This window comes from Equus caballus, chromosome 7 (genome assembly GCF_041296265.1).
Source record: "Equus caballus isolate H_3958 breed thoroughbred chromosome 7, TB-T2T, whole genome shotgun sequence".
NCBI lineage: Eukaryota > Metazoa > Chordata > Mammalia > Perissodactyla > Equidae > Equus > Equus caballus.
This window is the reverse complement of record NC_091690.1, coordinates 20,433,489-20,449,916: the sequence shown is the minus strand read 5'-3', so window position 1 is coordinate 20,449,916 and position 16,428 is coordinate 20,433,489. Positions and strand designations below refer to the sequence as shown.

The following is a 16,428-nucleotide window of genomic DNA, read 5'->3' as shown; positions in this document are numbered from 1 at the left end:
GCTCCAAGATGTACGCCCTTCTTTAGAGGTGAGGCTGACTTTCATTTTTCAGCCATCACAGCTATGTCTACTCCGTCGCCATGGGACCTAAGGCATCCCATCACATTAAAATAATTTTAAATTCATGAATAAGTGAGATCAAACTACCACAGAGTAATTAGTGATTTCTAGAATTAACGGATATTAAAACCAATTGGAAACTACCACTAGAAAATTTAAAAAATAAATCAACATTTAATAATACAAAATTATTTATTAGTAAAAAAATTAGAATTTGTTCGTTACACAGAAAAGTAAAACAATTGAGTATTCCCTACAAAAATTTTAACTATCAGCATACAAAGTAGGAGTGGAATCATGACCAGGTCTGAGGACTTCATGTTAATGCCTAAGTTAGCATCAGAAAATTGAAAATGGTGGCACGTAAGCTGTGCTTGGATATTTTGTTAACAGGTCGCACATCTCGGTTGTCATTTGGTGTGGTAGAAAAATAGATATACACATGCCATGTTCCAAATGAATGTAATCTCTATTAACTATAGCAGATGTCACAGTTTGTTTCCCTCTTATAGAAATCACTGGTTCCTGCTGCTGAGGGAGCAAAGTTCACACAGTCTGTGCTGGGATAGGAAAAATACTCTGACGCTCTGATGGTGTCCAAGTGTTCTGCCTCACAGGACGCACAGTAGCAGACCGAAGTGGCGGCCGAGGAAAAGCAGTCGTACTGGGCATGTGAGGGCAAGAGAGGGTAGGAATAGTCTTCTGAAGGATAGCCGCAGTTTCTGGTGTCCAGAGAAGGGGGGCAATTGTAATTCTCTGGAGCATATGAAGGTAGCTGAGCCGGCGAGTAACTGCAGTCTAAGGAACCAGAGAGAGTGGAGGAATCCGAAGGCGATTCTGGGGTCTAGAGAAACAAAAACCAAGGAACAAAGAGCTTGATAACTTAGACAGGATTAAAAGAACTGAATAGAGTGGATTTATTAACTCAGGGTAAGAATACTAGGGATAGGAAAAAAACACAACAAAACCCAAGCCAACCCAAGTCTGCAGAAGTAATTTTCTTTGCTTACTACGTGATTTCATGACACCACATTCTCTATTTACCTATTTCTTTCCCAACAATAAATTGCCTTGCTCTGCTGGCTTCCTTTGTTATAACCATACTTAATAGGATGCTTTGTCCTTAAACCACAAAATCCCATTGTGCTGCAAGTCACCTGCACATCAGATCCTGCTGTGTGCCACAATATAAGCTGCAGGTGGCACCGTGGATGTTTCTCCACACCCTTGACTGTGGAGGACGAAGGGAACACACTCAGGTAGAACTGGGATCCTCAGTGATCCAGTGTCTAGGAGACTCCAGGATGCGAAACTACTCTTATTGTCACTAAAGTCTTGTCCCCTGAAGAGAAAGGTGCCTTCTGCTTTCTTTTAAGTTGGTGGGTCTACAATTATTCCTGAGAGAGCCTAACTTGGAAGCTGGAAGAGAACTGGATGATTGGGGCCCTGTATGCATACTCTTGTGCAGTTAATTTCTTATCCCCTTAAAATTTAGTCTGGTACCTACACAGACTTTTGACAAACAAAGAGAAAAAAGAATTTACATTTTTTTTAAATTTACTTTTTAAGGTTAAAATAAATTATGTGACTACCTAAAACAACTGACTTCTGCTACTGGAACCCTTACTCCATTTTAAAGGATAACACACTTTCAAACATTTGAGGTCCATCAGGAACAGACAAGCCAAATTCTTTCAAGTACTTGGGCTTCATTTTTTACCAACCATCTCAGACCCAAATGAGTTCTTGTGCCTGTTGCAGATAAAACAACCGGTTAGTCGAACCAGTTCAGTGTCAGAATAAAACAAAAACCCCTTATCAGAATGACAGCTTGGTACTGTGTAGAAACAGCCTTAATTCCATTTTCAAGAACTCAAAAATGCAAGGGCCATTGTTTAAATTAGTGATTTCCAAATAAGTAGATGTCTTAACTTTACAACTTTATACACATTAAATGACTATTGCCAGGAAGCCTTTTTATTGCCACACACCAACTTACTTGGGCGTAGCTGACTTGGGAAATCATAATTACTGCACGTGTGTATCCAAAGGTTTGTGCCCTGCAATGTGTGGCTATTTCTACCTCCACTGAGTTCTAAATAGCTGTCTGCTTGTGTCCTAGATAATTTCCTTGTTGATAGTATTTCTGTGATTTCTCATGAGATGATGCAAACTCTCTTACAAAGCATTAAGCAATAATCAGGTTTTGTAAAGAACTGAGATACATTACCAGGCTCTGGTTGAAGCAGAAAGGGGCAGCTTGGAAGCTGTCTGGGAAATAGTGTGGAGTACTTTGCATGGAATTGAGCGAAGGGTCCGAGTGTGTCTCCGTCTGAAGGTAGGAATCAAAGATCTGGTCGAGGCAGCTCGGGTTTTCTTCACAAGAAACACAACTGGAAAATTCTCGGGGTTGAAAATAATTAGGCGTGGAAGAAATCGGCTCAGGCTCAAAACACAGTCCTAGCAGAGAAAGGAAACAACAGATTTTTTGTTTATAAATGGCACTTATGGATTTGAATGGAGTTCTAGCCTACACTCTGAATATTTACTACATCTAGGGGAAAGGGGGGCTTAAGAAGTTCTCAAAAAGTAAACAGGCAAACAATTCCGAGTTTTTAGTTGCCTCAGCTAATTCAAGTCTCAAGGAAATGAATCTGGTTAATAATGTGGAAACTGGCTGTAAATTTGGCCCAGGGCAAAAACAAAAGAACAGCGATCCAACCTGTGTCCAACTGTCACAGTCAAATAAAGGCTCAAGTCTCCACTTTCTTGGACTATAAAGCATCTACATCTAATGCTTATCTTGGAGTTCAAGTGAATCTCTCAGAAACAGCTGATAGAGTTTGAAGCTTTAGGAAAAGTTCTGCTGCCAAGGGAAAGAATTCTCTTGATTAAGGGTTATTGCTTACCTAAACTTTTCACGTTTAGTTACTTAAAATTTGAGGATTGATACAAATGGCAACACAAATTATAAAAATGGAAACCAGGAATGTAGACTATATATAAGTATTACTTGTTTTAAATTTCAAAAAGCAAAAATATTTTCTTAGTAAACATGTTAACATGATAATAAAATTAATATGAGTTAAATACCAAACAAGAATAATTCTGAAAACATGATTCCTTTTCCATTTTGGTATTAATAGGCCTGATTTGTGATTATTATCCGTAAGTGCTCAAAGAAGATAGGTTTAGAGTGTGTCCATCAGAGGGACGGCAGAACGCTAGATTATTTGAAGTCTCAGGTTTCCGTTAAGGCTAAGTTAAAGTGGCACATTCAGTGGGGAGCTCCCACAAGCACAGGTTTCCTTACATATGACCTCCTTAAACTCTTAGCTGCTGAGTGGCATAGGTAGGAGTGTTTATGTAATAGAGTTATTCGTATTGGGCTGAGAAAATTTACACTTGTTTGAACTGCTTTCAGGGAAGAGAGAAAAGAAGGAGAAGGAAGCCTCTGTCGGTTAGAAACTAAATGAACAAGAGGAAAGGCATTATTCTAGGATCTCAGAATGTTCTGTATTCCATCTCATAATACACTAAAAAAGATAACAAGTTTCTGAAAACAATTCTGATCTTTTAATCAAGCTTAGGTACTTGGAGATGAGGACCTGGAATAAACGTGAAGAACGGACTCTTGGGGTAGAGTAGAGAGCAGAGAATAGACAGTTCAGAAAGGAGGACAAAATTTTGCATTTGTTTCCTTGCTGGGTTTGCATCTGGAGTGACTATGCCTTTTTCACCTTCTGATTGGTTGGATTCCAATTAAATGGTGGTGCCTCTCTTAAGCCCTAAATCAAGCACTGAGAGACTGTCGAGATGGACCTTTGAGAGTTTTTGAGGGAATTGTAACACTGGCTGTACTGACCTGCAGGAGATGGTGCAACTGGGTCTGAAAGCTGGACACTGTTGCCTCCAGACAGCTGCCAAAGCAAGAATAGGACCATAAAGCAAAGTGAATTAAAAGTTCCATAAAGGGAAACTTAAGACATCTTGACGTGAACTATGTCGCCTTCTACTCTAAGGTAAGCCAGGTTCTTTCTTCTGAAAAGACTTACTGTTGTTAAATACAACCAACGTTATATTTTATTTAGATGCAATTTTTATGTTTGCTTGGGGGTTTTTTCCTAATGTCAGATTCTCCCATTTAAATTTTAAAGGTTATTAATTTTGATAAAAAATTAACTTAAATGATTTTTATATTACATAGAAATGTGACAGTTTGAGAAAACTCAGTAAAGAGCCTTTCTAGTAAGCAATTTAATTTAAAATTAATAAGAACTAACACTTTAATCCCAACTATCTATAACTTAGTCAATTATTTTCCTCAAAATTTTCACATAAAGTCTGGCTGCTTAGCTCCAGGAGTTTGTTTTCCTAAAAGGACACAATTCCTAACATTATGAATCCTGGAGAGCTCAAAATATTCACATGTTCTTACTAGCCATGAAATACTAAAGTGAAAAATATTTTCTTAAAGCTGTGACCAGTAAGCTGGAGCCTATCTACATTCTAGTTAAAGGTCAGGAAATATTTCAACTCTTTGTATTTTTTCTTTTTTTTACTATTTTCTATAAAAGTTGCTTTTTTTCACTACTATATTTAAATACTTGAAGTTTATGAGACCGTTCCTTATAACTATTTAAAGTCAGGCAGCCTTTATCTTCCAGTTGAATTGATAATTGTACTAACGGAGTAATTGAGGAATTTTTTTCCCCCTTAGGTTGGAGGTGGTGGCTTTAAAGTTTAAAGGACCAGCAGTGCTCTGTGATTCTGTGCTGGGAAGCCCAGCTCCCCGCACCTCTCCTGGGTTACAGGGTCTACTTACTCCTGTACACCTAGCCACTGGGAGACCGCACAGTCAGCCACTGCTGAAACAGGAGGTGGTAATTTTGAAAATGATCCATGCAGTAATGTCATGAACCAGGAAGCTGGAATCCTTCACCAGCTCTTTATGCAAATATCTGGCTGCAGCTTGAGCTAAAGTACTTGGACGGAGTGGGTTTTAAAAAATCTGCTTCATTGTAGAGCGCTCATTAACCCCATTCCTCCCCCGAATGGACTGTTTGTCTGCCTCCCCACGTTATCTCCCTCAGGTATGTTTACGATATTCTACTAGATATGATCTTTCTAGTCATGGGTTCACTTTCTGCTTTGCTCCAAGAATACAAAGAAATGCACCTCTTTCCTAGATTTCAAACAGCACAGAAATCCACAATCTATAATTTATAAAAACACATCAAGACTGTTGAAAAAAATTAATAATAAAAAAGGGTAAATTATATCTTTTGATAAGTACTAACTCAAGTTTCCTTTCATCCTAAAGGTAAAAGAATTGTGTGTATGTGTGTATACGTGTGTGTGTGTGTAGCACTGTTTGCAAGGTGATCTGGCCGAAATAAGTTTTTCAATCAAATTTACAAATCTGGCACGCATGTGTTTCTCCTGGCACTGTTTAAGACCCTGATATTTGTCTCAATCTATAACTTCCATTCACGATTGCCTTCTTAAAATTTCAGATTGTGGATACTTACTCTGACTTTATAACAGGCTAAGATAAATTTCTTCTCACTTTGTATATTTGATAAAATTAACTCTCTCCTTGGCTTAAAGCTTCCCAGAGGGGTCCTTCAACCATCGAACAAATTGGAGATCCTCTCTGTTAAACCAGAAAGGTCTACACCAAGAAGCAGGCAGACATCATACCCTGGGATCTGCCATCCTTGCCTATGACTGTACCCTCACAGCTTTCCTAGAATCCAGATCCTTCTGATCGTTCCCAGTGAGGGATTGTACATCTGGCTCTTGTAATTAAATCATCTGTGTTACTCCTACATGCCTGTGAGGGCATGGGCAGACAGAATCTTCCAGGAAGCCAAGCAGAGCAGGCTTTGCTCTGCATGTTCCTGCAAGGCACTGGTTCATAAGCGCTGCTTTATTATTTCTCAGGGGGAAATTTGGAAAAACTTAGATAAGTCAAACTGCTCTAGGGAACAGATACTGGTCAGATCCACGAGTGAAATGTTTGACCCTTGCTCTTCATTCCTGCAGCTAGCTAGCAAGGGAACAGTAGCCAAACCACCCTGGAAGAGGCCAACAGCAATAAAATCGCCATGCCCAAATGAGACTTCTCCAGGTGCAGCTGAAGCAGAATTCTACCATGTACCAAAGCTCCTTAACGAAAGATTACATTCTGTTATGAACATCTTGATGTTTTGCTTTTGCTCCAGAAGCATTCCCCAGTTCCCTTGTTCCTGGTTTTATTACTTTTATAACCATCTCTGAATTGAAGAGGTCGATGGTTGAGGCTACCAGACTCCTGCTCAGCACAGCTGGATCTGCAGAAAGATAAATTTAGGGGACCAATAGGTGGGAAGTTTTTTTCTATTAAGAATGAAAAGACCTTGGTCCTACTTTTAGCTCTACCACGAGTAACTGCAAGACTTTGAACTTTACCTGTAATAGATCTCTGATCTGCTTACCACCCCTGGTTGTTGTAAGACCTAAATGAAATAGAGTGTGTGCAAGCACTTTAAAAGGACCACTGTAAAACCCTCTACAAAAGGAAGGAAGTTTATTGTGTTAACTGAAATTCTGCATACAGAAGTAATCACTTCTCCAGCAAATGTACAATTTGTGCGGGTACATGCCCTATCATGGCAAACTCACACCTGATCTCAACTCTACACTCTGTGCAAAGGCTGTGAATGAACATTACTGAAGAGCTGGCTTTCAATCCTTGGCTGTAATTTTATTTTAGTTGCTTTTCAGAAATAATAATAATGATAGCTTACATTTTTGGGGCACTTACTAAGTGGAAATCTTCTGAGCGCTTTCTATGCAATAACTCATTTAACCCTCACAGAATCCTATTATCTCCAGTTTAAAGATGAAGAAACCGTGGCAAGTGAGACTGAGTAATTTGAGGATATACACCACAGAGGAGCCGAGAACTGGCCCACTGGTTCTAGAACTTGTGCTCACTGCCCCTACATCAGTAGCCTCTTCCCACAAAGGCCCATTTCATGAAGTCATGCATTGCACATAAACAGCATCAGGTACAAAAACCGTTGTGGGGCAGATGCCAATAAGCTGGAGACAAAACCAATCCTAACACTGGCAATATGGGCCCCATGTGTCATATCCTACATCCACACCCAAACCAAGCCACAAGTAATTGTACGATGAATTGCCCTCTATCAGAGGATAACCTTACCTAGTTTGTTTGGTTCTGCTGCTGCCCTGAGCGATCTTGGCAGTACTATCTGCTTTAGCACATATATAAAGTGACAGGTACCCTTGTGACTGCCCAGATCCATCTCGTCATAACTGAAACTGCTTAAGGCTTCATTACATCATAAGGAGGTGGTTCTATATCCTGAGCTGTCTCCTCTGCAGATACATGGCTCTTTCTGCTGGGAATTTCAATGCCTGGTGATTTACAGATAAATGACCTCAGAGGCTGGGTTCCTGAAGAATGAGGAGGGAAGGGGGAGGGTGTTCCACAGAGATTCCTTCCTTGAAGGGCTCCCTAAAATGAAATGGGTTTCTGGGAGGATTTTCTTTGGCTATATGAGGGCACACACACTGTCTTCCTAACAAAAGAACAACCTCCTTACCTGCTGGCTGCTCCTCACCCTGCACAGGACCAACAAACTCTTGATACTCAACTATGATCATATGAGGACTGGGCTCTCCCAAATTCTGAGCCCCACAACATGCCCCAGTTGTTCTTTGAGGCTTCCTATGACGAAGTGGGATGAAGCTGGGCACAGAAGTCATAAGAACAGTGAGGAAGGCCAGGTCTGGAGATGGTGACTGGGTTCTCAGGTGGGCTCCTGTACCTTCCCAGACCCAGGGCTAAATGAGGCTGAAGGAGTTGAGTAGTAAGAGAAGGGTTTATGCTTACGGTTCCCCCTGAGGCTGCCTGGTGCGCCCTTCTCTGCTGCAGCAGCTCCTTCACTGTGATCTTCACCCGGACACCTTGGTACACTTTTGGTTTTTCTGGGGAAAAGCAACTGAGTCAGTGGTCAAGTGCAAGTTTTGGGAGTTGGAGGTCCTCTTTATAGACTATAGCACCTGAGGCCAGGTTCCTAGGTTTGGCGAATGCAAAGAGAACGCTAAAAGACAAGTGGGAAAGAAACTCAAATTTCTCAAACTTGAAACGATGAAGCTCCAGAGGCAGGGCAGGTTTCAGGGCCCCAGTGGGAACAGAACCTCTGGAAATCTGTGGGGCCACACTCCCCAGGCTGAGCCCTATCCTTAGACCAATAGCACACAGGTTTTTCTGCTCAGGAATGTGGACACCAGTCTAGGAGATTTCCCCATCTTGGCTAACTAAGATAGGGGAACCCGGTGTTCTGGGCCCAGCCGCTGGCCTGGGAGAGGGTATTATGGACCTGGGGAGGGGCTGGGCGGTGGAGCAGGGACCCCCTCTCTGATCTGAAGCAGCTGACCTGGCCCACCCCACCGTGGTGCTCTCATTCATGTGCAAGCTTGGAGCCTCTTCTTTATCCACCAGATCAGGTGTGGCTTCTGGGGAGGCTCCGACCTCTACTTGCCCTTGGTCTGAAAGCCAGCCCTGGGGCTGGCAGCAGACAGGTGCAGTTTGGCGAGCCTTGTCCTTGGGCCGGTGAGGGACCTGCTAGACGAAACCCAGTAAAGGGACCAGGCCCGAGGACATCCCTCCCTCCATCCCGTCTATCTTTGCCTTCTGCCTTCTCTCCCTCGCCTCTTTTCTCCGCCTTTCTCGCTCTCCATCTTTTCCTCCTCCCGCCTTCGGCCCGGCTCCTGCTCTCCCTGCTTCTCTTCCCTTCCCACCCCCTCCTTTCTGGGGCAGGCATCTCTCCGCCGCGCAGGGAGCCTCCGAGGCGAGTCCGCACAGCGCGAGCTCCGGGGAGGCCGGGCCGGGCTCCCGAGGATCGCGCCTCCGTCTGGGGGCCGCCCTCCGAAAGGGGCCGCCCCCGGGGCTGGCGGGCCGGGTGGAACCGGCCTGGCTCGCGAGAGAGTCCAGGCGCGGGCCGGAGGGGTCGGCGGGGAGGGACGCCCCGCGCCGGCAGCGGGGCAGCGCAGCCTCGGGCGGGCCCGCGGAGCCACAGTGAGTAGGTTGGGCCGGGCCGCCAGGCCACGCCGGGCCGGGCGGGCGAGCTTCCCAGGTTGGGGGTGGCCGGAGGAGTCCAGTGCGACTCCGGCCCTGACCTCGACCCTGGAGTGAGCGCTGGGGGTATGGCGCGGGGAGGGGCCGGGCCCCGCGCCTTGGGGCGGCCGCGCGATCAGCCTGGTGGCTAGGGGACAGTGCCAGGCCGCCAGCGCCTCGCCTGGTCACTGCGGAGACCGCAGCTGGACAGGAGGGAGCCCCCCTGGCCAGGTTCCGGGAGCTAGGGGTCTCCCCAGGAATGGAGGTTGCTCTAGGCGTCGCCCAGACACAGGGAATCCCGTGCCGGCCCTCAGGGCCAGGGCGCCGCGCCCTCTCCGCGGTCCAGTCCCCCGACTTGCCGCCTCGTTAGCGGCTCTGCAGACAGCGGGCGCGGCTCGGGGTCCCACAGGGACCGCCAGCGCTCAGCCGTGTGCTGCCGGCCCGCCCTGCTCGCGTCCGGGGCTCACCGTGAGCCTCTAGCTCCCCCCGCCGCCGCCTCTGGGCGCGCAGAGTCCGCGCCTCAAAGCCCCAGGGTCACCCCTCTGGCAAAGGGGGAGGGCGGGTGGGGGGACCGAGGTACAAGGACGTTTGCAGTGGCCAACTGGGCCTCTGGACCTCTGCCCTTGGGAGCAGGTGCCGAATGGGAGCGGCCACAGAGTGGCCCGGGCCTTCTCAGGATCCCCGGCTCATCCTTGCATGCCCTGACTTTGTGCCTCTCTGTTCTGTGCAGGAGAAGCTGTGGAAATACGCCGGGATCGAAACGCCCCTGGCCCACATGACCCCACCCAGGGAGAAGCAGCCGAGAGTTACCGGACATCGTGGTCAGCAGAAGCTGGGCCGGTGGCTGGGTGCTGCAGCTGCAGGGACTCAGTGCCTAGGAGGGCTCCTGTGCAAGGAGAGAAGCAGAGATGCAACATTTTTAAAGTTTCACAAAGCATCCAGCTGCACTCAGGTTCCTGGAGCAGGAGACAAACAGAATTAATGTTTTATACCTTCGGGTATAGGTTTGAGTTTTTTCCCCCTCATGCCAAGTATTTAAAACCTCTAGAAACCCATGATTTGACAATCAATGATTGCGCGATACTTTCAATTTGAATATTCAAAGGCTTAACAAAATGGACTATCTTCTGCAGAAATCCTGCACACAGGCACCCCACAGAGAGTCCAGAGAAACAGGGAGTGAGACCCCTTTGGGTCCTGGCCCTTGCTTTTACTGTATTTTCAGCATTTTTCCCACCTTCCCACAGGCAGAGCAGGAGTCCTCAAAGATGCTCTGTATTTCTGCCTCAAAGGCAACTCCGGGGGCCCTGAGGGACTTCGGCTGCCCTTCATGACCACTTGAGCCAGGCTGGCCAGTCACACTGATTCCCACATCCCCAATCTCCATTTTAAGGGCAAATCTCAGGTTTTGGGGTGTGAACATGGCAGCCAGTAGGTATGGCATGTCAGAAAGTTATGTGGGCCCAGGTTGCAGGCCGGAGGCCCGGCAGGGGCCTTAGCTCTGGACCTCGTCTCCTTCTGGCCCCGCCTGGCCACGTGCCAGCTTCCCTGCCCTTTGTGCCACTTTCGGTCTGGACCCCAGACGCTGGGGTTTCTACAGAGAATACCTGCCCATTAAGACCCTTTGCTCCTCCCCAAGGAGCTGGGGATGCACGTGGGGCCTAGCCTTTCGCAGATTTTCTAAGGCTGGTGTTTCTTCGCTGGGAAGTTCCCTCTTCTTTCCTCCTCCTCTCTCTAGAGCCATCCCTGCCTTTTTGTTGCAGGAGCGTGTGTCTAGAAACAGTGGTAAGCTTGCCTCCTACTCATTTTAGCTGAAAGGACATGGATTTGTGTTCCAGCCTTCATACTTGGAGGTGAGGTCAGGCTGCCCCCTTGGTCCAGGCCCGAGCCTGTCACAAGTGACCGGGACTGTACTGGGTTATGTTCTCTAAGCACTTGCTCTGCCTCTCTCGTGCTTGAGAAGACAGGAGTGGTCTAGAGAGGGAGCAAGTACCAGGCCAAATCCTCTCCTAGCCCCCAAGGGGCTGGGGCAGCCCTGGAAGGCAGAGAGATAGGGTGGGGTTCCCTTTGCAAATAAGCCAAGACATTCCCATGATGCCAGGCCAGGTGATGGTTAGAGGCCTCTGCTCTATGTTCCCTAAGTTCTCTGAAATGCAGAAAGTGGAGTTGAGCCCCATGGGCCACCAGAAAAATACCTGAATGCTCTCCAATGTGTCCCATGCAGGGTGGAGCATTCAGAGATGGGAGAACAGGGGTCTCTGAGAGTGACAAGACACCAGAGTCTGTTGCAAATAAGCCAAGACATTTCCCTGATGCCAGGCCAGGTGATGGTTAGAGGCCTCTGCTCTATGTTCCCTAAGTTCTCTGAAATGCAGAAAGTGGAGTTGAGCCCCATGGGCCACCAGAAAAATACCTGAATGCCCTCCAATGTGTCCAATGAAGGGTGGAGCATTTGGAGATGGGAGAACAGGGGTCTCTGAGAGTGACAAGACACCAGAGTCTGTGATGGATAAGGCTTGCTTGGCCCCTGAAGCCATGTCTCTGAGGGAGGGGATGAGAGCTGGTAACACCTGAGTGGTACCTGCCATTGGAGGGCAGGATGGGGTGTGTTTGTCTCCAGCCCAGCTGGAATCTGTCAGCTTCTGGAGCCTTTTCCCCCAAAGGTCCCTGAGCTTGTGTCCTGAGTTTTCTTGGTGGACGTCAGGCCTGAGGCAGAGTTGGGAGGAGGGGAAGGACATTGGGAGTTGTCCTTCCTCCCTGCCCTCCCCTGCCTGGGCACTGCTCCTCCTGAAGGGACAGTGAGCAAAGCAACGTGGAACTGGGGACATCTCTTGTCCTCCTAGCTTCTTCCATTACTTCTTTTCTCTTTTGTCCTCCTAGCTTCTTCCATTACTTCTTTTCTCTTTTGTCCTCCTAGCTTCTTCCATTACTCCTTTTCTCTTTTGTCCTCCTTTTTGTTTTACGCTTACTTTGGGGTTTGCTTTTTAAAATCTCCCTCTTTGTCCTTTCTGTTTATTTTTTTCCGAGATTCTTTTTCTTTGTTTCTCTTCCTGTCACTGCTTTCCTCCATCTCTTGTCTGCATTGTTTTTTTTCTCTCTGGCCCCTTCTGCGTCTCTTTCCCCCTGTTCTGGGGTGCCATCTCATTTTTTCAGGCTTAATCTCCTTCCAAGCCTCTCCTTTTGCGTGGAGATGGGCAGGGACAGAGGGAGGCCACTGAGGTCCCTTGGCAACATCGTTGAGGTTGATGCTGATGACTGGCTGCCCTGTAGGAAGGGCAGGCAGGGGTTGGGTCAGCTCCCTAGAAGTCTTTAGGGACAGCGAAGAATTCTTTGTCCCTTCCTCCAGGAGCCTCTGCCTGAACCTTGCAGCAGTTCTGGGGGCTTCTATGTTGGTCCCTGCTGCTGGGATGGATGTTCTAGAGTGGTTGCTGGCCAGCAACTATAGAAAACTGGGTTTCCCATGGCCTGAGCCCTATTTTGAGAAAGAACTTCCTATTTTTTAGCCCAACATTAAGGAGTTTGGGTTCCTGCTGTTCCTGTAATTGCAAAACCCCAGCAGAGTCATAAGAGCCAAATGCCATGCTGGTGGGGGTAAGGGAGAATCCTTTCTGAATGCGGCCTGTGAATCCTCCTTACAGGTCTGCGTGTGTCAGGAGGCCTGGAGCAACCAGGGCTACACTGAGACCCCACAGAGTTGGATGTTCCTCTTAGGAGACTGGTAAAAGTTGTCATTTATTGAGAGGTTATTGGATGTCAGGCACTGTATTGTATTGTATAGCTTCCCCATTTTGCAGATGAGGAAACAAGCCTGGAGGGGTCAGCAGGATGCCCAAGATTATCGAACACAGAAATGGCAGGAGTGGGAATCAAACTTTGATAACTCTGACGCTAAAACCCTTGTTCTTAAGTAGTGTTGTCTTCCTGATGTCTTAGAGCAGAGGCTTTCAAACTCACTGGGCTTCAACCCACAGTAGGAAATTCATTGTATATGTTCACATACTGTCTCTATAACTATATTTTATATTTATAAAACAAACTTTTCATGAATAATCCACACCTATGTATATGAGGCACTCTGATATATTCTGTTCTATTCCATCTTTTCCGTTTCATTGTATTTATGAAAAGTATATGTTGCTTGGGAGTCACTAAGATAATTTGATGACTCACTGGTGAGTTGTGACTACCATTAGAAAACTACTGCCTGGAAGCTATGCAGACAGACTTGTCGATGTTGTGCCTGTGAAAACATTGTGGTGAGCTGTTAGTCTGGCTCTCAGGGTATGTGAGGATGTGAAGGCAGTGCAGCCCATTGACTTGAGAGTGTTCTGGAGACACCAGAACCCTGAGGAAGAGGCTGGCTAGAGGTGAGGGTGACCTGTGAATTTATGATGCTAATTCCACTTTGTGCTTCACAGCCTGGGAATTCTTTCCTCTTGCTGGGGACATTGTCATCTCCAAGGTGTCTGCCCTGAAGTCCTGATAATCATTTTGGGGATTTAATAAAAGTGAAAAAAATGTTGTGGGCTTTCCAACAGGCTTTAACAGGCCCACTTGCTTAAAAACATGACCTATGGTCCTGGTGTGTGGATACTGGAAGGGATCTTTGAGGTGCTGAGAGAGACTTGGGGTCTTTTTACAACATCCCTGCTGGTGGTCGTTCAGCCTCTGGCTTCCTCCACTGCTTAGCTGAGCTCCTGGCCCGTAGTACATTTGTGTTGAGGAAATGGGAGCTCTCTATTTGTAAGGCAGCCTGTTCTCCTGTTGGACTGCTTTAAATATAATGATCACTGATTGCGCCCAAATACAATTGTGTATTAATTGAGCACCAACTATGTACCAGTTATGGTATGGAGCACTAAGAATACTAAGATAAGTCTTGGTTTGTGCCATCAACTGCTCTGTGATGAACACAGAATAGCTGTTTTCCCACTTCCACACTACTGTTTCTCCATTATCTGTTTGTTTGGTTCATTCATTGGTTCATTCATTCATTTATTCATTCAAGCATATACTGATTATCTCCTCTGAGCGGGCCCAGCGCTGAGCCTGAAGAGGTCATGCCCATCCCTGTCCTCCACCTCAAGCCTTCTCCTTTTGAGGCTCACCGTCTGTAATTTCTCTAGTTCCTCATAGGTTATAGTTTTTCAGATCTCTGAGCCACTGAGCTCAGAAACCCTTTAGTTTGTCATTGACCTTCTTAAAGTCACTGAGCACCCAGAATAAAGGGAATAGAATAGGTTTCTTTTTAAAGTTTTAAACTGAATATTTAACTGAAGATTTTTGGCAGGCTTTTGTATGCAAATGACACTGCAGAACACTATATTTTTCTCCCAAAGTAGGAGATTTTGTTAAACTTAGACACATGAATATGAAAAGACTTTCAGTAGAAAGAAAAGGGAGTTTATTCCCTCCAGATTTGACTACTGCTCTAAATTCTCTTTATTAATGCAAAGTTCTTTTGTCACTCTGGCTTTGGGACACTGTTACCAAGCCTTGTGGGAAATATCAAGTTCCAAAAACACGGAGGAAACAAGTAGTTACTGGGTCCTAGAGTGAATGTTTGGTCCGTATGAAAATGACCAGGACGACTGTTAGATGGAGATTATTTAATGAGTTGTGCTAAGTAAGTCTCTTCCCATAAAACATATTCAAAGTTTTAAATTTTCCTTAAGAGGCTTCTATGGGGGAACAGGCATTTGATAATTTCTCATCTAAATAAAGAAAATACCATCAGACGCTGCTTGAAAAGTTCATCCTTTACTGAAAACATTTTTATTATGCAATATTAAGGCATACAAAAACATATAAAGAATACCATGATAAAAATCTATGAATATATTATCACGGTTGGAAATAAAACAGTCGAGTGATCTTTAATTTATGACTAAATTGATTTATTACACATTGAACTTTTGGATTATTCTACTCAAGAGGTTTGGTTAGGGAGAAGGTTAGCAGGGACATCTATCAATTTTCGTAATGCAAAAGACCTAATTCTTAGACATTATTTGTTTTGTCCACATTTTTTCCCTTTTGGAACTTATAAAATTTTTTTACTCTTCTTTCCTTTTAGCTTATAATGTACTGATAATGACAGTGCATATTGCAAACCCATAATTTGTCAGAGGTTATGATTATAGGACACTTTTATATCAAAGATCAGAGGTAACTTAGTGTCATCACTTACAAATAATTATAGAAGATTTTAATTATGATTTACTTAGGCTGATTTTTTGGGATTCTAGTTCCTGATCTACTCATCATCTTTGTTTTAATCACACCAGGGATACCACCACACATTGAATAACTTTTATTTATAAGACTTAGCAATATATTATAGTACATGTAGATACTAAATGAAACATTTTTCGGTGCTACTTCAAAGGTTCAGTAATTTTCCTTCTTAAAGAAATTTAAAGACACTAAATCAATCATTTTAAATATATTATCACTAAAGCTCAATATCTACTACTGTCAGAATTTGCAGAGTGTGGTTACTGTTAAATACTAAACATGGTGAGGATTTTCTCATTCATTAGTTTCCAAGAGTGGTCACACACAGTGTCAGGGTCTAAACAGTTATTCGTCTTTGTGGTATAATTTTAGTTTGATTTCACAAAGGTTTTACTGAGTACCTACAGCATCCTGGGCACGAAGCCAGGTGCTGGGGATGTGTTGCTGAGCCATTCATGAGTCCTGCCCTTGATCAGTCTAGTTAGAGCCTCACTCGTTAGCTAGAGTGTATGATTTTTTTTTTTTTTAAAGATTGGCACCTGAGCTAACATCTGTTGCCAATCTTCCTTTTTTTCTTCTTCTCCCCAAAGCCCCCCAGTACATAGCCGTATATTCTAGTTGTAGGTCCTTCTGGTTGTGCTATGTGGGATGCCGCCTCAGCATGGCTTGATGAGTGGTGCCATGTCCATGCCCAGGATCCGAACTAGGGAAACCCTGGGCCACCGAAGCAGAATGCATGATCTTTTTTTTGAGGAAGATTAGCCCTGAGCTAACTACTGCCAATCCTCCTCTTTTTGCTGAGGAAGAGTGGGCCTGAGCTAACATCCATGCCCATCTCCCTCTACTTTATACGTGGGACGCCTACCACAGCATGGCTTTTTGCCAAGCGGTGCCATATCCGCAGCCGGAATCCAAATCAGCGAACCCCGGGCCACCGAGAAGCGGAACGTGTGAACTTAACTGCTGCGCCACCAGGCCGGCCCTGAAAGCATGATCTT

The 16,428-nt window shown here is 45.3% G+C and overlaps 1 protein-coding gene and 1 non-coding gene across 4 annotated transcripts; one reads left to right on the top strand and one right to left on the bottom strand.

The window, feature by feature from the left end:
- Positions 1 to 233: 233 nt before the first annotated feature.
- On the bottom strand, positions 234 to 8,652 carry POU2AF3 (POU class 2 homeobox associating factor 3). Its single transcript, XM_005611555.4, has 5 exons — positions 8,514 to 8,652; positions 7,967 to 8,061; positions 3,926 to 3,980; positions 2,291 to 2,520; positions 234 to 904 (listed from the first exon to the last, which is right to left on the bottom strand). Exons 1-5 carry the CDS (start codon positions 8,539 to 8,541, stop codon positions 533 to 535), a joined length of 780 nt encoding a protein of 259 aa, XP_005611612.1. The 5' UTR covers positions 8,542 to 8,652; the 3' UTR covers positions 234 to 532.
- LOC102148027 (uncharacterized) lies at positions 3,419 to 12,939 on the top strand. 3 transcript variants are annotated; one of them, XR_011440461.1, is made up of 4 exons: positions 3,419 to 4,082; positions 4,781 to 5,153; positions 6,109 to 9,154; positions 9,924 to 12,939. It is a non-coding gene; the product is annotated as an uncharacterized protein (transcript). The 3 variants fall into 3 exon arrangements; XR_011440462.1 differs by lacking the exon at positions 6,109 to 9,154 and having other exon boundaries at positions 3,425 to 4,082; XR_011440460.1 differs by lacking the exons at positions 6,109 to 9,154; positions 9,924 to 12,939 and having other exon boundaries at positions 4,781 to 5,341.
- Positions 12,940 to 16,428: the final 3,489 nt, after the last annotated feature.

Coding starts and splice junctions, on each gene's coding strand:
- POU2AF3 (XM_005611555.4), bottom strand. CDS start 8,541: ATGAGAGCACCACGGTGGGGTGGGCCAG. Junction 3,981..7,966: donor AGGCAGCCTCAGGGGGAACC/GTAAGCATAAAC, acceptor TTGCTTTGGCAG/CTGTCTGGAGGCAACAGTGT. Junction 2,521..3,925: donor AGTTGCACCATCTCCTGCAG/GTCAGTACAGCC, acceptor TTTCTCTGCTAG/GACTGTGTTTTGAGCCTGAG.